This window comes from Myotis yumanensis, unplaced genomic scaffold (genome assembly GCF_028538775.1).
Source record: "Myotis yumanensis isolate MYYU_CA2020_CCGP unplaced genomic scaffold, mMyoYum1.0.hap1 SCAF_3, whole genome shotgun sequence".
Taxonomy (NCBI): domain Eukaryota; kingdom Metazoa; phylum Chordata; class Mammalia; order Chiroptera; family Vespertilionidae; genus Myotis; species Myotis yumanensis.
Genome location: NW_027223754.1, coordinates 30,605,313 through 30,627,938, shown reverse-complemented (window position 1 = coordinate 30,627,938; position 22,626 = coordinate 30,605,313). Strand labels below are relative to the sequence as shown.

At 41.5% G+C, this 22,626-nt stretch overlaps 1 protein-coding gene across 6 annotated transcripts in view; it reads left to right on the top strand.

Annotated features, from left to right (window-relative positions):
• The window catches only part of ARHGEF7 (Rho guanine nucleotide exchange factor 7), a 133,768-nt gene that overhangs the window by 45,320 nt on the left and 65,822 nt on the right, over positions 1–22,626 (top strand). For all 6 annotated transcript variants that reach the window (XM_070408581.1, XM_070408582.1, XM_070408583.1 and 3 more), the window contains exons 3-5: positions 5,784–5,868; positions 8,642–8,772; positions 19,687–19,888. In XM_070408581.1, the coding sequence (XP_070264682.1) occupies positions 5,784–5,868; positions 8,642–8,772; positions 19,687–19,888 (418 nt within the window). The remainder of the gene's footprint in view (positions 1–5,783; positions 5,869–8,641; positions 8,773–19,686; positions 19,889–22,626) is intronic.

Genomic DNA, 22,626 nt, shown 5'->3' with positions numbered 1-22,626 from the left:
GCGTGGTGTCAAGGTTAGTGGTGTGCTCTTTTTAAATTTATGTAGATAATTGTAACCCTCTATCTGGGTTATATGGTTCTGAGTTCTCCTCCAGTAGAGGAATAGGATGTATGGGCTTGTGAGAGGAACTGGATGAAAAGAGTTTTTTTGTGTTTTCCTGCCCTGAAGACATTTTTTTGGCCACGAAGTGAGTTTTGTAGGCAGGGACTGTTAGTGACTCACTGCCTGAATGGGGAAGTGAGACAAGTCTCTTGCCGGGAGCCGGTCCATCCTTGCTGCTTGACACAATCGCTGCAGGAAAGAAACATCTGCACAGCATATGTTTCAATGGACCTGGCATATATAGCATACTGTTCTTAATATGTTTGCTCCCTTTAGCGCCATGTGTTTTAACCAAGGTCACCTCTCCGAGAAAGGTTGTTTCCCCAGGTGGGGATCTTTCCCTGAGGTTAGGGAGGGGATACAACCCCTTAATTAAGTGCCAGGCGGGTAGTTAAGCTACATAATCTTTACTCCCTGGAATGGAGATAAGAAACGCCCTAACCTTTGTAATAGAAATTGACAGGATTAAAATTGGCTGGTATAAATACGGATGTAACTAGACAATAGACATCAGATCCTGATCAGCTCCTAACCAGAACTCCGACCAGAACTTTGGCTGGAGATCCTGGCTATAGGTCCTGACTAGGTTGCTGATCAACTGAAGGCTGTCTTCGTGTCATTCCTTCTTCGCCGACTCCGTCCACACCTTTGGGGACCCCTGGACCCGCTGGGATTGGACCCCAGCAGTCTCTGAAGGAAAAAAAAAGTATTTATGCTGATACTTTAAGGAAGAGTATAGCAATGCCCTGCTTTGATTGATACAAGGAGAATAAGTTCTTGGCTAGAATATTTTTGGTATTTGGTACTTTTCCCTGATAAAGGAAGTTGTTAATTTTGGGGTGATTCTGCCATGTCTGTACTTGCATGTTTCTTTTAAAATATCTGCTTATAATTGTTCTTATAGATTACACTTTCATCAACCTGGATTTAGGACTTTTCCCTGTAAAATAGTTCATTTTCTGCTTTTTTTTTTGTTGGTAGAAAACCTTCTCCTGAAACCCCCACTGATAGTGCTGCTTGGATTTTGTGATTGTGCATTGTTCACATTGCATTTTAAAATGGGCTCAGGTGAGGTCGGCCATGATTCCCACTCTGAGAGTTAATAGTGGGAGAAGGCATTGGATATTCAGTGTCCAGCAGATAGTGAGGGGAGTGAGAGTTCTACAGAAGTGTTCTCAAATGGGGGCAGCTGCTTTGGTGATGGGCAGCAGCCATCACATCCACAGTGTTGAGCAGACCTGGGGTACATGCTGGTAAGGGTGTCCTTCCTCTTTCATGTTGGTGTTTGTATTTCCCCTCATGAGCCTTGGGGCAGCGAAAGAGTCCAACATTGTTGAGGCTTAAAGGTGAGTGTGGGGCTGGGGGGTATGTGTCACAAGCAGCAGCTTGAGTAGGAATTCTGGATGGGAATGTTGATATGGAGTAAGGCAATCTCCTGTTGGAGTATGAGCTGGACTCTTGCTGATACTGATGTACATTGGTGGAGGTTGGCACCAGTGAGTGTGTGTGCTGTGCTATATGGTGTAGTAGATGTGCTGTAGAAGCAGTGTGTGCAGTGTTTGGTGTGTTGCCTGTGCATTGTGTAGGGTGTGCTGCAGAAGCAGTGTGTGCATGTGTATAGTGTACAGCACATGCTTTGGTGTGTGCTGCAGAAGCAGTGTGCATGTGCTACAGAAGCAGTGTGCATTTGCAGTGTGTACTTTCTGTGGTGTGTGTGTGCTACAAAAGCGTTCATGTTTGGTGTGTGCAGTGTGCAGTGTGTGGTTTGTATGCTGCAGTGTGTGTGTGTGTGTGGCATGTGCAGCATGTGGTGTGGAGATTTGTGGTCCTTTCTCTGGATGGTCTTTAAGATGTTCTTGAGCACCTACAGCAATTGAGGAAGCTTTTTTTTTTTTCTTGGTAGTTGTTTGTATTTTAGAAAATAAGAGTTTTCCTTGGTAGGACGTAATTTTTGATGGGTCATTTTTTACAAGAGACCTTAAGGCTTGGTGTGCAAGACTTAAACTATTTTTTTAATCATTATCCTTTTTGAACATTGAAGCGTTTGCACATTGCTGCTACCTATCATTATTATTGTAATCTCAGTATCCTATCTGTTCCTCCTTCCCATTTTAAGGATGAGCAACCTGAGGCCCAGAGTGCTTCAGTAAGTTGTGTAAGGCAATAACCAGCAGGGGGCAGCCTTCAAGTTCAGAAAGGTTATCTGTCCTCACAGAACAGTATTGCCTCCTCACTACATGCCTTGTCATATTAGTTCAGCCCTGTCTCTCTTTCTCCATGAGAGACTAGATTTCTTAAATTTTTATTTTTAAAAGTATTTTAATATTCTGGGCCTCTTCTATCCTGATTTCTGTATGGTTTGTATTGTATTTCATTATGTAGTATTGTCTCTAGACCACTCAGATTGAAGGAATTTCAGATTAGACAGCTCTGGTCGGGCCTCAGCCCTCTTCCTGGAGGGTGAAGGACTCACTTGCCCCCATACCTGTTCTCATTCTGGAATCTGCATCTATTAAAAGTAAAATATTAAAAATAAACTCTAATGTTTTTACTATTATGAGTTTTTTGGTTGGATTATTGATCGGATTTTTGTTGTTATTGAGAATATTGGATCATTCTACTGCACACATAATTCACTTAAATGTAAAAGTGAGGGTGAGTTTTTGGTTAATATACTTTTCCAACTGGGTAGATTCTAAGATCTATGGGGTATTGTGTGTTCCCTCCTTACTGTGCTTATAAGGGACATGCGTGAAGGGTGGGCCTGCCTAGGGAGAGGATTCGGGACACTTTCCTCATCTCTTCAGGGAGGTGGTTCTCACCCTTGGGCACTCAAAATCACCTGGAGAGCATTAACATGGGTCTCTTCCCTGGAGACTCTAATTAAATTGGTCTGAGATGTGGCTTGATTTTGTAAAGTCGTCTTGGTTTAGAAAAGTTCCAGGAAATCCTAATGTGCAGTCCCTCCTGATAATCACTCTCCCAATACCACCTGAAGAAAAGGAACCACTGTGTTTGTTTCCTTCCTTCCGGCTTGCTTGCTCCATATTCCAGCCAGAGGTGAGAGTGTGCTGCTCTTAGAGCATCAGTGGTTAGGTCATGAGGTGGGCCAGCCTCCCAGGGTTTTTATCTCCTTAAGCACCGAGTGATCCAGGAGATAATTTGGTGTGCTAAATGTCCTGGTCCTTCTCAGATATAGGCTGACTTATTTTTGCAGAGAGATTTCTATAAAAGTTCTAATGAGACTTTCCTCTTGTTCTCATAGTACACTTTCTCAGGGCCCTAAGATTTTTCAGGCTTTGCTTTTTGTTCAATAGATTCATATTTCAGGAAATAGTCTGTTATCTTCCTCTGGAGAAGCACTTTTTAGTCAAAACATTTTATTGACTCAGAATATGCATTATTTTCCTCTTAGTGGCAAGCATTTGTCTCATTTCATTGTGTAGTTTCCTGTTAAGAAATGTAGGATATATGTGAATTCACTTAATTTCTGACGTCACATGAACCCCATTGGTGGGCAGTTTTAGCCAACCAGACGCTTCCTGGTATCCAAGTAAGAAAGATATATAGTTCTGGAATAACAGGAAACTTCAGTATTCAACATCCTGTTTTTCTGGGTTTTATGACTTGCTGCTTCACCACAATGAAGGTTAGTAGACAATTTATGTAGATTTCTTTTTGTAGAATACCACAGTTTTAATTTTCCAGGCTCTAGAATTATAATTTTAGAGCTGAAAGACTGCTGCAGATCACCTACTCCAGCATTTTACAAGTAACATGTTCTACATGTAAGGAAACTGAGGTCTACTGAGGTTAATACTTTTAATTCTTTAAAAAATATATAATTAGCCCATTTTAAAAAATGTAGGTGGATATGTCAGCCTAGATAATGCTCTGATTTGACTTGGAATTCCTTTAAAAATAAGTATCAGAATAAATGAATTAAGTTGTATATTATAAAATAGTTCTTAAGACTGTTCTAAGGGCTATCTCTTTTTATAGGAAGGATCTGGCCTCATGAAATTAGCTTTATTTTGTATTTCAACTATGTGAGATAGGGCATCAGTCATTGTATACAGAATGCTTAGATGTATTCATATCTTTTAAGTCTTGTGGTTCCAGTTAGTTTCCTCTTTCAGCTTTTACAAAAAGCTGCGTTTTCAGCTCCTCTTGACTCAGTGATTTGATGCCTTCCTTTCTTGAAGTTTTTCAACTTCTGAATTTTCTTATTTTGTTGTTTGTTCATGTTCAAAACAAACCTTCTGTTTCAGAAATTACAGGCAGAAGATCATTACTGAAGATGATTTTTGAGAAAGCAATAATTACTCAGATTTGGAATGGCTCTTCTTAGCTGTTCTTTATGTGAATGGCACTCACAGTGACATTTAGTGCAGCTAAATAAATGGTGGATGGGTGGATGGATTGGTGCATTTATTCATTCAGCAAATAACTTGAATTTTTACTGTGCACTGGTCATTTTGCTAGATGTTGAGTGTTGTAAATCTGGTTTTGTAGACTTGACAGTATAGAGGGGCATATACACATTAAATGGAATGTTGTCTTTGTGATGAATGTGCTGACGGGGCCTGGGTAGGGGACCTGAGTTTGGTGAAGGAAGTGAGGCTGGGGGAAGTCCGATGAGTAAGAGTTAGCCAGGAAAGAGGTGGGGGCTGGGAGGCAGGAAAGGGGGTGGTCCTGCCAGGACCCATGAGGTAGAGGAACTGACCAAATGAGGGGGGAGGTGGCAGTCAGCGGGAGAGAATGTCTGGGCCCTCCTGTGCTGATATTCATTCTTGGATATCTAGTCATGTTGGTTTGTTTTTGTCCTACTGAGAGAAACTTTTGGAAATATGTTAACACAATTTACATTTTGGTGGATTTAAATACCATATCTTTTTGTAATTTGCATCTTTGAAATATTTTCATAATTTTTTTTCTGGCAGAGTTGTGGGTTATTTGATTATTGAAAAAATTTTTTTGTGTGGAGTTTATTTGGTGATGAAAAGCTATATGTAATTTTCAGGTAGTATATGGGAATGAGCTCTTGTTTATTTTAATGTGTGTGTGCATTGGGGCTGACTCATTTTCCCCTTGTCTCTAGGCCACTCAGATTGAAGGAATTTCAGATTAGATAGTTCTGGTCGGTCCTCAGCCCTCGTCTCTGAGGGTCCTGTACTCCCTTGCCCCCATACCTGTTCTCATTCTGGAATCTGCATCTTTTTATCTTCCCTTCCTTTTACTCTCATCCATTCTGATGCCTGTGTTTCTCTTTTGCTGCTGTTAGCTTTGGAATTGACTGTGACTAGGAGAGGAAATTGGTAGTGTGCCTGCCATGTGGCCTCTGCCTTAATCTAAAAAGAGAAGGATTGGGAAAACACCCCAGATTCACTGAGTGCTGGCATATTTGGCTCCCTAACCTGGGAATGGCTTCCACTCCAGGTTATGAAGGAGTTTGGGGAGTTGGTCTCTGGCCCAGGTTTAAGGTATATGTAAGGGAATTCCGTTGGACCTCCCACCCCCAGACTGGAAGCTGAGCTCACCGGTCCTGATTTTTCAAGTTGTGCTGCATTTTTATGATTTTACCTGGAAATCCTACATGTGGTTCTCTCATTTTGCAAAAACTTGGTTTATCCTGCACCCAATACAAGACTCTATTAATTTTGTTTAATTTTTCCTTTCAGACGTTTGATGCAAATGATTTGTACCAGGGGCAGAATTTTAACAAGGTCCTCAGTTCCTTAGTGACTTTAAATAAAGTAACAGCAGGTAAGATCTTTTTTTAATTGAACTTGACGGGGTGTGAAGACAGAAGGGCAAAACCTTTTCTTTTAGCAAGACAAATGAGCATTAATAAAATTCAAAGAAATAAGCTTCTATTGCATTACATTTTTGGTTGTCACTTTTGCTGGGATTTTTTTTTTTATTAGAACAGAATCTTCCATTTTAGGTCCTCAGATGGATATCAGGTGTTTTCCTTTCTGTGGGCAGAGTAGTTACTACCTGAAAATAGAGCAAAGGAGAAACGTCTCATTCACGTGGCTACACTTCCTCTGGATTTTTATTAGGCTGATTAAAACTCATATTTATTAGCAGATCTAATGACTATTTTTGAGGTGTGATCATGACAGTGGAGTAGCCAGTGAATTGGCCTCTAAAGTAAATACCTACCTGGCCAAAGTTTCCAAAGGGCTATGAGGGTACATACTCAGGGTACTTGGTCCACAGTGTTCTAAACTCCAGTCATATCTCATGGAGAGGGTGAGTGGAGGTGGGGACACAGTATACTCCTCTGGCTCCCAGACCAAAGTGAGGACAAGGAGAGATTCTGTGCAAATTCCTCATGGGCTATAACTGTCCCATGAGCTCCGAGAAGTTCTATCTTGTGGATCTAAAAGAAGGACTTAGTGGCTCTTTTGTTTTAAGGTCATTTTTATTTTTCTTACAGATTTTAGTTTTAGATTTCTGGGGGAAAGTTACACTTTGATATGTCTCTTTTGATCAGAGACCTCTTAAGTTTATTTTGTCATGGTTTTTTCCCATTTGTGTCCTGGCCCTTCAGATGGAGTGTACTCACTTCATTGTGTCCGGGAGGAACTGAGTCAGAACACTTTGGGCTACAATCCTGGCTGGGAGGTCCTCTGCACTCAGGAACTATCCCTGGTGTTCCTCACAGCACTTGTTTGCTGGGATGCCTATCTAGGGGCTGCCTGTGCTGCAAGAGCAACTGGAAATTTGGGTTTTTCTGTGACATATTCAGGCGTTTAGTTGTTGACAGCTAACTCAAATTTTATAAGACACTAGGTAAGCCAGGCATGCCAAACTTAAAGGCTAACACGGGCCAGATAAACAAGGTTTAAGTTTATGTGGGCTGCAAAAAAACAAAAGCTGCAATTTTCATAGGAACGTAGGTTTATTTCAATAGAGACATGCTGAATACAAAGGGCTGAAGTAAATGAGTAATCGTTAACATAAAATAAAAGAACAAGACAAAATATTAATTTTTATGAAAATGAGCATTAACTTACCAGACACTGAATAACTGCACAAATTAATAAGCATAATGCAAATAAACATATTTTTCTTGTTCTCCGAAAGTGAAATATTTCCTGTTGCGCACACCAAACAAGTCAGTCCAAGAATAATGACGTGGCAATCGCCTGCTAAAATATTTGCTGCTAGTATTAGTGGAGAGAAATGGCACGCCTGCGCGTAAGGCATGTAAGGGAAATGAATGAAACACGATTATAGTAATCACTCATTAGCGAATGTTGTAGTTGTTATTAATAACTATGTATAACAGGATATTGTAAAAATTAAGTTAAGAAATTTTTAAAAAATGTTTCTTACATACTCTATGTTGGCTGGGCTGCAAAAATATTCATTGTGAGCTACATGCAGCCCATGGGCCACGAGTTTGATATGTAAGCCAATCCAAATATCTGCCAGGAAAATAGACCTGGAGATCATCAGTTTAAGAACATTTTTACAGAAGGCTCCCATGTATCTTTAGGAAATTGCTAGGCAGTTTCCTATGTATCTCAGAACAGTGATTTCTTAGAAAACTATTCATGGCCTCCTTTTTAAAAAAATAAAATTACTTCAAAGAAGTGGGTTGCTGACATTTACTTACTGGTTGGCCTGTGTGAAGTGTGTAATCATGAAGAGAGAGAGAACTAAGCCCTTTAATAACTGTTTACTTTTGTTGTTGTTGTTAATCCCCGCCTGAGGATATTTTTCCATTGATTTTTAGGGAGAGTAGAAGAGAGAGGGAAAGACAGAGAAACATCTATATGAGAGAAACACATTAATTGGTTGCCTCCTGCACGAGCCCTGACCAGTCAGGGCTCGGGCCGGGGAGGAGCCTGCAACCCAGGTACGTGCCCTTGACCAGAATCGAATCTGGGACACTTCGGTCCACAGGCCGAAGCTATGTCTACTGAGCCAAACTGGCTAGGGCAATAGCTATTTACTTTGATCTTTTCACCAACTTGGTGAGGTGAATAAAGCTTGTGCTGCCTTCATTTTGAGGAAATAATCCTCAGAAGTGTCTCTAGCTGCAAAATACAAGGGGATTTTCTGTTGGTTTTAAGTAAGTCTTTTCCTTTTGTTAAATAATTCTTGCTGCTTATGTGAACGGTGATCCTGGAGAAGTGGGCATGTGGTGGTGATGTATTGGGAATGAGTATGGGGTCGTGCTCTGCAAAATAATTGAATTAGTAAGGGTGTTTCCCCCCCCCCACCCCAGATGAAGTGGAAGTATTAAAAATAGGTTACAGAACATTTCATAAGTTTGAAAATTATGCTAGCGAAGAACTAATAAATAGTTATCTCCAATTAATTTTTGGAAAGGTGATTGGAGAATGAGGGCAAGTCTGTGGTAGACAGAATCTGCGCTTTGTGTGTTGCATAAATGGCCTGCTTTGTTGTGGTCTGCGGTGCGTCCCTTGGGGGCTGCCCCAGTTTAGAGTCTGGTGTGCACTGAGGGTGCATGGTGTCAGGCGTCTCAGCTCACTCTTTTCTCCGTTCACGACCTTTTCAGACATTGGACTGGGAAGTGACTCTGTGTGTGCCCGGCCCTCATCTCATCGGATAAAGTCTTTTGACTCCCTGGGATCCCAGCCTTCCCACAGTCGGACTTCAAAATTATTCCAGGGCCAGTATCGAAGTTTGGTAAGTTTGAGAGAGGTAGTTATTGAAATGGGAATATGTGGGGAAGTGATTGTGTCTGTAGGTGTATCTGGAGCAATGCACATGCCTCCATTAATAAGAGTTGCAGAGTGAGGGGTGGTTTGATTTTTCCCCATTGTTCCTTTACTTGGGTTTGGCATTTGCTCATCACCAAATTATCCAGATGTAATGCTTAATGACTGCTTTTGAGAAACTTTTGTTATTTTTGGTGTTATATCTTAAGATGCATAATCAGCTTATCTAGAGACATATGTGTTTTAAAATATTTCTCTGGTCACTTGCATAGTATTTTCTCTCTGCTATGCACAAATATACGGAACTGTAGGAATAAGAAATATGTATTTGTAAAATACTTAGTTGCATAAAGAACCAATGGCTGCAAGCTAAAAAGACCTAAGGGTGGTTTTTCTCTTAATAAAGGCATGACTTAGGGTGCTTTACTGAGTCAGGATGCAGTATATGAAGGAGGAACTCCTTTGTTTTCTAAATATATATTTTTATTGATTTCAGAGAAGAAGGGAGAGGGAGAGAGAGATAGAAACATCAATGATGAGCGAGCATCATTGATAGGCTGCCTCCTGCAAGCCCCCCACTAGGGATCGAGCCCACAACCTGGGCATGTGCCCTGATCGGGAATCAAACCCTGACCTCCTGGTTCATAAGTCGATGCTCAACCACTGAGCCATGCTGGCTAGATGGAGGGACTTCTCGGTTATGAGCGGTAATGAGATGCGGGGAAAACTTAGACTAAGTCATCTTGGAAAGTGAAGAAAAATCCATTTATAAATCATCAGGGTACAGGCTATTAACAAAGAACACAGGATTAACAGTGAAATTGTTACTGAGAAACTGGGGAAAAATTAAATATAATACTGAACAGAGAAAATGTGTAAAGAGGCCATCACATCAGCTGACCAGAATGAGGCTGCTCCCTGTTGTCATTGTGAAAAAACGCCGAGCCCTCTTTTGAGCTAGTGGATGATTGGCATTTAGTTTGATTAATGAGTGATGTGACTTTGCTTTCATGCAACATTTTAGTAAATTATTTTCTGTTAGAAACATAAATGATCTTGTAACCGGAGTCTGAAGAGAGGCCGATTCTTGTAGAGTTTTTAGGGACCAGATCTTTCTATCTACTTCAACATAGAAAGTAATATTGTTAAACTAATGGTGAGCCTAAAAAAAAAAAAAAAATTAATTTAGTTAGAGCTGTATTTTATAGAGGGAAAGAAATTTAAGTTTAGTTCACGAAGCCATGTTAGAAACTGAAAGCTAAAGAAGGAACATAGTTTTTACATGTTCCTGCACTTTTGAACTCAAGCTAACACTGATTGCTATTTATCTTTGACAGTTTTTTTTTCTTAGAGAAGTCCTATTATCCTGTTTCTGATTTTGTGTTCAATACACCATGCTTTGAGTTGTTTTTCTATGCCAGACATTGTTCTAGGTCCTTTACTTGGACTCAAATAACCCTTACAGTGATCCCCTGAAGTTAAGAGTTTAATGGTAGAGAAATTTTGCAGAGTGTTGGAAGCACTATAATGCCAAATTAAGAAAAAAAATACACAAACCACTTGAAAAATATTTTTTTATGAGAGGATTAAAAATACATCTTTATATTTATTTCACATTTCAACTCCACTAAAATTATTTTTTATTCAGCAGATACTAAATAACTGGCACTTCACCGACCTTTACAATGAGCTATTTCTTAGTAATAATAGATAGCTGTAGCACTTGCTTGGGTTCAGCAGATATTTTGAAAAATATTTTAAATTAGCTTTATTTAAATACATGAACAAAATGTAAGAGAGATCAGCAAACTCTGGGTGAAGAAATATTTACTGTCTCACCCATTTACCCTTGGCAATTTTCATATTTTTTGTTTTTGAGTAAATAAAAACTGGATTGCAAATGTATAATTTGAAGTAAAATATAGTTAAATGTAGTGTTGGTAGTGAATGTTACTGAGATCACAGTAAATATAGGATTAATTTTTCATTAGCTAAAGAAATTTTTTAAGTTACTCCAAAAGTAAAAAGACCTCAGTTATCTCACCTGCTTTTGTGTCTATGATTGGTAGACACAGTTATCTGCTAGTGAAATGAACATGGCAAGATTTCTCTTACCATGCCAGGTAAGAGTAATTATTTGTCCTTAGATTTTTTTTTACGTGTTAAATAGTAATTTTCTTACATTAACAATAATTTCTAATGAAACAAGATTGGTAAAATTTTTAATTAAAGCTGGGTGATGGTAACATGGAAGTGTATCCATCATCCTCTAAGTTTGTGTTAGAAATTTTCCATAATAAAAATGTTAAGCTAAAAAAGCAACTTGTGCCCTAACTGGTTTGGCTCAGTGGATAGAGCATCGGCCTGTGGACTGAAAGGTCCCAGGTTCGATTCCAGTCAAGGGCATGTACCTTGGTTGCGGGCACATCCCCAGTAGGAGGTGTGCAGGAGGCAGCTGGTTGATGTTTCTTTTTCATTGATGTTTCTAACTCTCTATCCCTCTCCCTTCCTCTCTGTAAAAAATCAATAAAAAAATATATTTAAATAAAATAAAAATAAAAAAGCAACTTGTAGTTTCTTGAACATTATATGACCTCATTAAAATAAAGCTTAGCTTTGAGATTGTGTAAGGCACTACCATCCCCAAAGCAAGGATTAGTATTTTCAAGGTGCTACAGTAATTGCTTACATCTCTATTTAAGAATGTCTCGCCTAATTACCACCTCGGTGCTGGTTGTCTGCATAATGTTGCTTCAGTGTCTGTGAACTTATCATCTGTCTGTTCTAGGACAGATTTCCTGCCTTGTGATGAAGGCAGATTTGAAAAGTTCTAGTGTTTTATTGTTCAGTTCACAAAATGTTTTTCCAAGGCATGCAAGACAGTAAAATGTATTACACATGTACTTAAAAAAATATTTTTAGTTCCTCTCTACCATAAACATAGAAAATAATTATGCTTCTCTAATGTGCCATATTTAATCAATTCTATGACCTTTTTATTAAAAATTTTTTAATATGTCTGAAAGTAGCATGTGTCTTACAGTTGATATTATAATTGATAGTATTTGGTGGAATATAAAAACCACAATATATTGTCTAATTTCTGGCATCTTATATTTGACTAGGGTCCCAGTGCACGAATTCGTGCACCTTGAAAGGCACTGTGGGCCGTGAGGCTGCGGTAGGCACAGGGGCGGGTCTCGGCCCATCCTCCGTGCCCCCACCTGGCCCTTCTTGCCGCGTCCCCCGGTCCCCTGTCTGCCGGCAGCCCCCCACCCGCCAGTCCTGCTCGGACCCGCTGATGGCATGGAGTGATTGGGGTCGGTGCCAGCAGTAGGTGCGAGCGGGGCCGGCGCTGTCAGCCGGTCTGAGTGGCAGCTGCTGCTCCGATTGCCCATCAGGAGCAGGAGGAGGTGGAGAAGCCTTTGGGGGCAGTCAGGGCCAGCAGTCGCTGCTCACACCCACTGATGGTGGGGAGTGATCGGGACCGGCGTCGGCAGTGAGTGCGAACGCTGGGCGGGACTGTGGCGTGCAGGAGCAAAGAATTTTCAGTCATCACCGGAGGCTCGCCCTGATGACAGCGACTGGTGCTCTACCTTAGTCTGGTGCCCTCACTCACCTGCTCCACCATCCCGCCGCGGCCAACGCCCGCATGTTCTGCACACACCCCCTGTTGGTTAGCGCATGTCATAGTGACCGGTTGTTCGGTTGTTCTGGTTGTTCCACTGGTTGGTCTATTTGCATATTAGCCTTTTATTATATAGGATGAAATGCTTTATGAGAAAACTGAAGCTTAGAGAAATTAAGATATGTATTTACCAAGATCACAGGACTGGGAGATAGTTAACTATTGGAGTAGAAATTGGGTCTTTCACTCCTCAACAATCTTTTATTCTATAAATAAGATTATAGGTACTTTTAGGGAGTGGAGGAGAGGGTGGAGTTTATGTGAAGACAGCACACCAGGATGTCCTGGTTCTGGATTATTAGGATAATTACAGAACATTGGATAAAACAAAGAACTTAAGTTACAGAGGTGAGATACTGATGGTGGTGCTTTGTCTATAGGAATCAGAAATAGGCCATTAAGAATAAATGTGGTGGGTATAGATTACTGTTTCCAGAGGAGGTACCCTATGTGTGCCCTACCTGGTTGTGGGGGTCACCTTTTCCTTTTTCATTTTCCTTCCATCATTAACTTATATTGATATGTAACATACATATAGAAAAGTGTGTGCCAAAAAAAAAAAAAAATAAGAAAAGTGTGTGTATCCTAAACAAACTGCTTGATGAATTTGCACAAGTTGAACATTTCCAGTGTGTAAGCACCCAGATCAAGAGACAGAACTAGACCTGCCTTTGTTGTGTCTGCTTTTCCCAAGGGCACCTACTGTTCTGATTTCTTTTTTTTTTTTTTAACATTTAGTAATATTTTAATAACACAAGGTAAATAACGCCTAGTGAATTTTAATATATATTTAAGCCTCCTCTTTGCACTAGGGAGAAAGGGAGTTGAGATTTTTTTTTGGTGGTGACTTTTTTTTTCTGATTTCTAATATTAAAGGTGAGTTTTACCTGTTTTGTGTTTTACATAAGTGGAATTCCACAGCATGTACTTATTTTATAACTGGCCTCTTCTGCTCAGCTCTTTATGTTTTAGACTGTTGTGGAGTGTCATGTTGAGCCCAGATAGATGATGAGGTATAGTTTCAGAAGAACTTTTTTAAAAAGGGAAGGGAAAAATTCTAAAGTAATAGATAGTGATTAAATACATCCTTTCCAGATTCCTGTGACACTAGTGACAGTGACTAGAGCACTCTTGACTCAGCCGTTGTGATATTAGGCTGAAATTGGTATGTACAGAGTCCCTGGAGTACAGCTCTTTGTAGTGTACCCTCCTTTCAGCCTGTCTTTGGCATCTTCCCCTCTAATCATCACTCTTTAGAGTAACATTGTAAAAATCTGTATATACTTCACTATAGTAAGTGCTGAACGGATTTATGGAATCTGAAATTTTATTTTATTTTTTTAAATATATTTTATTGATTTTTCACGGAGAGGAAAGGAGAAGGATAGAGAGTTAGAAATATCGATGAGAGAGAAACATCGATAAGCTGCCTCCTGCACACCTCCTACTGGGGATGTGCCCTTGGCCAGAATCGAACCTGGGACCTTTCAGTCTGCAGGCCGACGCTCTATCCACTGAGCCAAACCGGTTAGGGCAGAATCTGAAATTTTAAATGGATCCTGCCTGGCTGCTTGTACTCTGTGCCTTTCTTTTCATCTCATCTCTCAGACATCGCTCTGTTTTTTTCCTTAGTGGAGTGTCTGTTTCTGAAGCAGAGAAGGTATCAGTGGTGTTTGCCTAACTTGTGTCTTGAGTGTAGAGAATTCATAAATGTCGGGAGAATGTAATTTACCTCGTTTATAAGGTCCTGACAAGATATCGCCATTCCTCAACTTAGGTCAGGCCAAACTTGTGTGCAGAGGGGGCCTCAGTGCTGGTTGCTGAGCTGAGGTGGATGAGCTGGGCAGTAGGGTCACCCAGGGGGAGTTTGACCTCCTTAGGGGCCTGCTCTGCAGGTTTGTTTGTTTTGTAGTATTCTTTTGTAGGACTTTATCACCAGGATCGGCTGGTGTGCTTTTACAGAAAGCCAGGATAAGCCACAAGTAGGAGAATAATGAAGATCATAGTAGACAACTGATGAGTAAGGACAATGGTTTGCCGAAAGAGAGAATCTGATATAGCATCATAAGCCCGATAATGTTTCACTGAACCAGAACAAGGAAAATTGAACCAGAAAAATGTGCCATTTTTCCAAATGTGAGCTTCACATGGACAAGCAAATGTGCCAGCAAGCATTATGCTTGAGGTGACAGTGTTGGCCAGAGCTTCCATTGCCAAATGTCAAAGGCATATTTCTTTATTAAATACGAGAGGCCCGGTGCACGAAATTCATGCACGGGGGAGGGGGTGTGTGCCTCAGCCCAGCCTGCACCCTCTCCAGTCTGGGACCCCTCGGGGGATGTCAGACTGCCTCTTGCAATCCGGGACCGCTGGCTCCTAACCGCTTGCCTGCCTGTCTGCATGGTTGCCCCTAACCCCTCTGCCTGCCTGATCTCCCCTGACTGCTCCCCTACTGGCCTGATTGCCTGTAACTGCTCCCCTGCTGGTCTGATTTCCCCTAACCACCTCTGCCTCGCCCTGCACCTAGAACCCAGGATTCCCTCCTCCTGCTGGCTGCAGGCACCCAGGACCCAGGCTGGCTTTGCCCAGGCCAGCTGCAGCCGCAGTGGACTGTGGGTGGAGGGCTTTGCCCGGGCTGCAGCCACTGGTTCCCCGGGGCAGCGGGGCATGCGGCTTGTCCCTCTCCCAGGCCACAGCCCTAGCCGCTGGCGCCCAGGACCAGGACCATGGGTGTGCGGCTTGTCCTTCTCCTGGGCTGCAGCCCCAGCCGCTGGCACCAGGGACCACGGGGTGTGCAGCTTGTTCCTCTCCTGGGTTGCAGGTGCAGCCACTGGCGCCCGGCACCACGCGGTGTGCAGTTTGTCCCTCTCCTGGGTTGCAGGTGCAGCCGCTGGCACCTGGGACTGCAGGGCGTGTGGCTTGACCCTCTCCCGGGCCGCAGCCTGGCTGGTACCCATTCCTCTCTCGTGAACTCATTTGTGCCTGGCTGGTCCCCATTCCTCTCTCTCCAGTGTTGAGTGTCTGAGTTGTTACGGTGTGACAGTGTGAGGGCGGGGTGACTATTTGCATATTAGCACTTTATTATATAGGATTCTAAGTATTAAATATTAAGTATGCATTAAGTTTAATTTATTAGAGAAATATTTAATGTATTATTTGAATTATTAAATATTTATAAAATACAATAATTACTGTTATATATTTATAATGTGTAATAGTTAATAGGTAATATAACATATACATATTTATAATACAGTATTTATAGTATACTAGAGGCCTGATGCACAAATTCGTGCATGTGTGGGGTCGGGCTGGCCCACCCAGGGCTGATCAGGGGCAGGGCTGGCTGGGGGAGGGGCCGCGGGCGGTTGCCCGGCCGGCCCTGCCCCAGACCCAGCCCCCTGGTCAAATTCCCAATGGAATTCCTGGTCGAAGGGGACAATTTGCATGTTAGCCTTTTTATTATAGAGGATAATAGTTAAAATTTATATAGATAAATAAGAATTAAATATTTTAGGAATTCTTCCAGCTCCTCTTGAAGATTTGCCTTAACACTGTGTTTGTGCTTTATCTTTTGTATTAGTGATACATGTACCTCATTTAAAGAGGCAGGCAATTAATTCTCCAAGATTTGGTATTAGGAAAAAAATCAGTAGAGACAACAACTGTCCATTTTTCCCTTTGATTCTTTATGTATTTGCCTGTGTGTCTTTAAATAAAATATCTACATAAGCTTGATTTTTTTTTTTTTTTAATTGGAAGAGTTATCAGTGTGGATTTCCCACAGTGTAAGAGGGGATTAGGGCTCTTCCACTGCCTCTGAGCTCCTTACCTGCATCAATGGTTGCCAGCTCTTCTTCCTCATGAGTCGGCTTCTGTTGGGTCAGTGTTTAATATAACATTATGAGACTCAGACTCATAATGGAGCCATGATCTGTGCTGTGACTGTTCTTCCTTGCATGACAACACTTTGTTTTTTGGACTGAATAATTGTTGCCTATTTGTTTAGATCTCTTGAGTACCTTTTGCAGGTTGCAATCCTAGTCTTTTGCCTTTTTCTAATAATCTCTTCTTGTACATTCAGACATGTTAGGATTTTTCACTTTCCTCTTCCTAAGGAACTTGAAATCTTCTGGCCCACCAAGTTTCTTGGTTATCAGCCAGGCTGTTGCCAGCTGCCCTGTCTGAGGTTTTTTACATCATCGTTCTGCAGACTCCTTGTGACCTGAGTCATCTTTACCACTTTATCCCCACCATCATTTTTTCTTGGATAATTCCCCCGTTTTGAAGGAGCACATCTTTCACTACCTTCTTGAGAAAGGGTGTATGGGAAGTAAAGTTTTTGAGATCTTGCATATCCACAGATGTCTTTTTTATACTGTACTAAGATTTTTTTTCTGTCTTTAGTTTTCTAAAAGTTTAATTGTGATGTGACTTGGTCTGGATTTCTTTAGGCTGATCCTGTTGTGTTGGTTCACTCAGCTTCTTGAATCTATATGTGTGATTCTTCTGCCAAATTTGGGACACTTTTAACCATACTTCTTACACCACTTTTCAGCGCTGTTCTCTTTTCCTTCTAAGACTCTGATGGTACCAGTCTCAGATCTTTGTTATTTCCCACAAGTTCCTGGAGCTCTCCTCTTTTTTCTTTTTTCACTGTCAGTTTGAGTAAATTTTATAAGTTCTGTTTCTTTTCTGAGGTTTTCTATTTTATTCTATACTAGAGGCCCAGTACACGAAATTTGTGCATGGGGGTGGGTGTCCCTCAGCCCGGCCTGCACCCTCTCCAATCTGGGACCCCTTGGGGGATGTTCGACTGCCGGCAGTTGGACATCCAGCTCACAATCCAGGACTGCTGGCTCCTAACTGCTCGCCTGCCTGCCTGCCTGATTGCCCCTAAACGCTTCTGCCTGCTAGCTTGATCGCCCCTAACCGCTCCCCTGCTGGCCTGATTGACACCTAACTGCTCCCCTGCTGGCCTGATTGCCCCCAACTGCCCTCCCCTGCCGGCCTGTTCGCCCCAACTGCCCTCCCCTGCTGGCCTGATTGCCCACAACTGCCCTCCCCTGCCGACCATCTTCTGGCGACGTTGCGCATGGTGCCACCTAGGCTTTTGTTATATTGGATTGAGAGAATTTGTAATTGCTTTTTGAGGACTTTTGATGATGAAAACTTTTTCTGATGATCCCAGCATCTGCTTCATCTTGTTGCTATCAATGTCTTTTCTCATTTAAGCGGTGATTTTCCACGTTCTTGGAATGAGTTGTTTATTGTATCCTGGAGACTTCGGAGAGTGTATTAGGTAGGAGATGCTGGATCCTACTTAAATCTTGTATCTTAGCAGCCTTCGGCCCTGATTGGGCTTAGTGAGTGGTCCTGGCCTAGGTTGGTAGGCTATAGGTTCCAGTGACAGCTTAGTTTGCCTTAGTCCTCTCCTGAGGCTGGATGGAATGTGAGGAGATTCTAGGTCTGGGTGGTCCTCTGGGGCTAGGTGGAGTGCAGGGGAGCAGGGGAGGATGCCTTGTTAGATATTTATAATGCATAATAGTTAATATGTAATATAATATATAAATATTTATAATATATTTATAGTATGTAATAGCTAAATAAGAATTAAATATTTTAGGATATTTAATGATGTGGTAGCCTGCTACCACCTGGTTTGGGTGGAGGCTGGGAATCCCTATCTGATTTTTGCTAATATCACCTACGAAGGTGGAGTACTGATGCTCTCTGTGGGGTGTGAGATATCCCACTCAGTCTCCGTGGACACCCAGGTGCAGGCTGAATGCCTGTACCCACTGTCAGTGCCTGCCTGTTGCTCCTTTGCTGCTCCTTGGGCCAGGAGGGCACGATTTTATTTGTTCTTATTTGCTCTTATGGTATGTCTGGGTTGTAAGCTCCTCTGACACCCACTCTAGGATATAGATGGAGATAAAAAGAAACTCTAGTCAGTCTCCCTTTGTCTTCCCACACTTGAGAGATCTGTAAATATGCTTAATTTCTGAGAAAAATGCAAACTAAAATGAGGTACCATATCTTCCCACCAGTTGGCAAGAATAAAAATACTTGACAATATTCAGTATTGGTTAGATACTGTTGGTTGGAATGTAGCTTGGTGTAAGTTTGTAAAATGTTTTTGGATTGCGATTTATAAATAGGTACTAAAATTGGTAATGTCATACATGTTCTGTGACCTGAGTTTAACATAATAGATTTATTTACAGATGTTCAAAGATAGAAGTGCATATAGTTTTAATGCAGCCTTGTTTTGCAACAGAAAAATACTAGAAATAGCCTTAAATCCAGTAATAGAGAATTGATTAAGTAATTAATAGCATAGCCATAAAGCTAGTTAAGATTAAAGTAACTATAAGTACTTCTAAAAAAATGACTACAGTGTATTAACTTTTTATAAATTATAGAGAAGTATGTATAATATCTATCTATCTATACATATAATAGAGAAATATGCTAATTAACCAAAACGCCATAATGGGTCGACCAGATAGGAGGAGGTTGTGCGTGCAGCATTGGGGGCGGGCCGGCAGGGGCCTCCGAGTGCCTGCGCTGGGGGAACGCTTGATCAGCAGCGGCCGTGGCTGCTTCAAGGGCCGGAGAGGGAGTGGGCGGCGCTGTGTGATTTTGAATCGCGCACTGGGCTCCTAGTAAGTCCATAAAAATGTATGTGAAAATGTGTATATGTAGACATAACAGTGACAGGAATAAGACCTTTCAGGCCATTAAGAGAATTTCCTCCTGGACTGGAAATGGGGTGGTAAGGTGGTCAAGATGCACTGTGGGAGATAGGAAACTTAAATTTCTCAAAATTAAACCTTCCTCTGCTGTTTAGGGTAATCATACTACATTTATGATAGTAAAATATATAATTATTCCATAATGACTTAGACCAGTGATGGCGAACCTTTTGAGCTCGGTGTGTCAGCATTTTGAAAAACCCTAACTTAACTCTGGTGCCATGTCACATATAGAAATGTTTTGATATTTGCAACCATAGTAAAACAAAGACTTATATTTTTGATATTTATTTTATATATTTAAATGCCATTTAACAAAGAAAAATCAACGAAAAAAATGAGTTCGCGTGTCACCTCTGACACGCATGTCACAGGTTCGCCATCACTGACTTAGACTATACTTCATGAAATTTTTCTTCCCCTCTCTCTTTTTTAGGACATGACCGATAATAGCAACAATCAACTGGTAGTAAGAGCAAAGTTTAACTTCCAACAGACAAATGAAGATGAGCTTTCCTTTACGAAAGGAGATGTCATCCATGTCACTCGAGTGGAGGAAGGGGGCTGGTGGGAGGGCACACACAACGGCAGGACTGGCTGGTTCCCCAGCAACTACGTCCGAGAGATCAAGCCCAGTGGTAAGTGGAGTGTTGGCAGAATGGACTGATGCTTTTCCTTTAGGTGAGAAGGAACAGAAAGAAATGAATGTGCTCAGTATATATATATACTATGTGCTTTTATTTAGTTGAACTTGTGTAAATGACCTTGGGCTGAGTATTGAAATTCTTCCCTATTTTTTGTTCTATGGGAAGTAATTTTTTACTGTACCCCCACATTGGGGGTATAATGACTTCTGACCAACAGGCAATAAATCAAGGTTCCCATGACCCCCTCCTTGGGTTTGATATTTTGCTAGAATGACTTACAGAACTCAGGGAAATGCTAACTAGTTACATTTCCTGATGTGTTATATAATAATGGATACAGATGAACAGCCAGAGGAAGAGGCACATAGGATGAGGTCCTGAAGGTTCCTGCACACAGAACCTTCTGTCCTTGTGGAGTTAGGGGGTGCCACCCTTCCAGAATGTAGATGTGTTCACTAACCTGCAAGCTTTCTGAACCTCATACTATTGGGGTTTCTATGGAGGCTTCATCACATAGGCATCATTGATCATTAGCTCAAATCTCCAGCCCCTCTCCCCTTCCTTGGGATAGGGGTAGGGCTGAAAAGTCCAAGCTTCTAATCATGGCTGGGTCTTTTTGGTGACCAGCCCCCATCTGGGAGCTGACCCAGAGAGCCATCTCAGTAGAACAAAAGATGCTCCTAGTGCTCTTATCACTTAAGGAAATTACATGGGTTTTAGCTTTGTGCCACAAACTGGAGGCAGAGACAAATATATATATTTTCTGTTTCACAACCACGTTTTGTTTATCCTTTCATCTGTTGCTGGACATTTGGGTTTTCACCTATTGGCTGTTATGAATAATGTTGCTATGAACACAGGTATCTGTGTAAGTCCTTGCTTTCAGTTCTCTTGGGTATATACCTAGGGGTGGAATTGTGGCTCATACGGTAATTCTGTATTAAATTTTGAGGAGCAGCCATGCTATTTCCACAGCAGCTGTATCATTTTACAGTACCACCAGCAATACAAAAGGGTTCTATTTTCTCCACATTCTTGCTAGCACTTTTTTTTTTATAATAGTCATCCTAATGAGTGTGAAGTAGTATCTCATTGCTGCTATTTTTCTGTGCTTTTTGATAATAAGCAGTATTTTTCATCATTATTATAATAAAATTAACAATAGTTAAGATTTTGTGGTTGCTTATTATATTCTGGTTATTGTATAAAGTGCTTTTTATTTGTGACCTCATTCAATCTTCACCACAACCCCAGAAGGCAAGTGTTGCTGGGGATATTCAGGGCATACGACACAAATAAATAATATTCTTTTAATCTATTCAAGTGTAGATCCAGCTGAGAGTGCAGTAATGGTATCAGGTTGATCAGGATGAAATGTCATTTTGACCTAATAGACACAGCTGTTGAGAAATGTGACTTAGTCTGTAACTTGTTTGGACTTGGTCAGTCCATGGGACAGCTGGACAGCCGTAGCACTGGCCCTTGAGCTTGAGGGCTGGGGCAGGCTGAGTCCTGGATCTGAGAGCAACTCCTTGGCTCGTCTCACATTCCGGTGATTCATTTTTCTCCTGGGGACGAGAGAACAGCACTTGGGCCTTTTCCAGGAGGATGCTGGAGTCAAGGAGGCAGAGGGATGATGGGCTTTCCCTTTACAGTGAGGATGAGGTGGTCACAGAGCTGGTAATGGGCACACCATCAGGAAGTTAGAGTTGGTAATGGGCATCGCATTTAGGCATCACAGAGCTGGTAATGGACACCATCAGGAGGGCACAATGCTGTTAATGGGCACACCATCAGGACGCACAGAGTTGGTAATGGGGACTGCATCAGGAGGCACAGAGCTGGTAATGGGCACACAGGAAGTCACAAAGCTGGTAAGGGCATACCCAGGAGGTCACAGAGCTGGTAGGGCATGCTATTAGGAGGTCACAGAGCTGGTAATGAGTACATCATCAGGAGTGGAGCCCACTGATCGGGTAGATGTCTGCTGAATCTGGGCTTTTTTGAATTCTGCTGTGAATGATTCATTTCAATGGGAATTCTGGTATGATAGTAAAAATACAAATGAATGAATTTGTACTTTTCAGGTATTTCTCCTCATGGAGTTTTCAAAGTTAATCTTTGCAAATTAGGAAAGATAGAGTTTGAGTGAGTCTCAAAGTTCTCTTCAGGTGACTTCTGGGAGTTGTTTTCAAATTTATTTGAATGTCATTAATATCATCTCTTGGTAATACAATTCACCCTTGAACAACATAGGGGTTAGGGGTGCCAACTTCTGCTTAGCTGAAAATCCAAGTGAGGAAGCCTTACTGATAACCTAAGCAGTCGATTAACACAGATATTATATGTATAAAGTAAGGTAGAGAAAAGAAAATGTTATTAAGAAAATATATATTTACATTATTTATTGAAAAAAAATCCACAGGAAAGTGGATCCATGCAGTTCAAACTCCTGTTATTTAAGGGTTAGCTAGTTGGTTTCACAGATGCAGCCCTAAGAGGAACCAGCCATTACATATTTATAAGTTTATTTATGGCAGGAGTGACTGCAGCACTTTGTTCTGCCCGAAATTCTCATCTTATCTTAACCCTGGGTTTCTGTGTGTGTGTGTGTGGGGGGGGGGGGGGGGGGGGGGGGGAGGGAGACACCCTCAAACAGGTGTATGTAACTGCATTTGTGGCTCAAGAGCTCTTGGTGGCTGTCACCTGGACTCCCTAGTTTGCATATG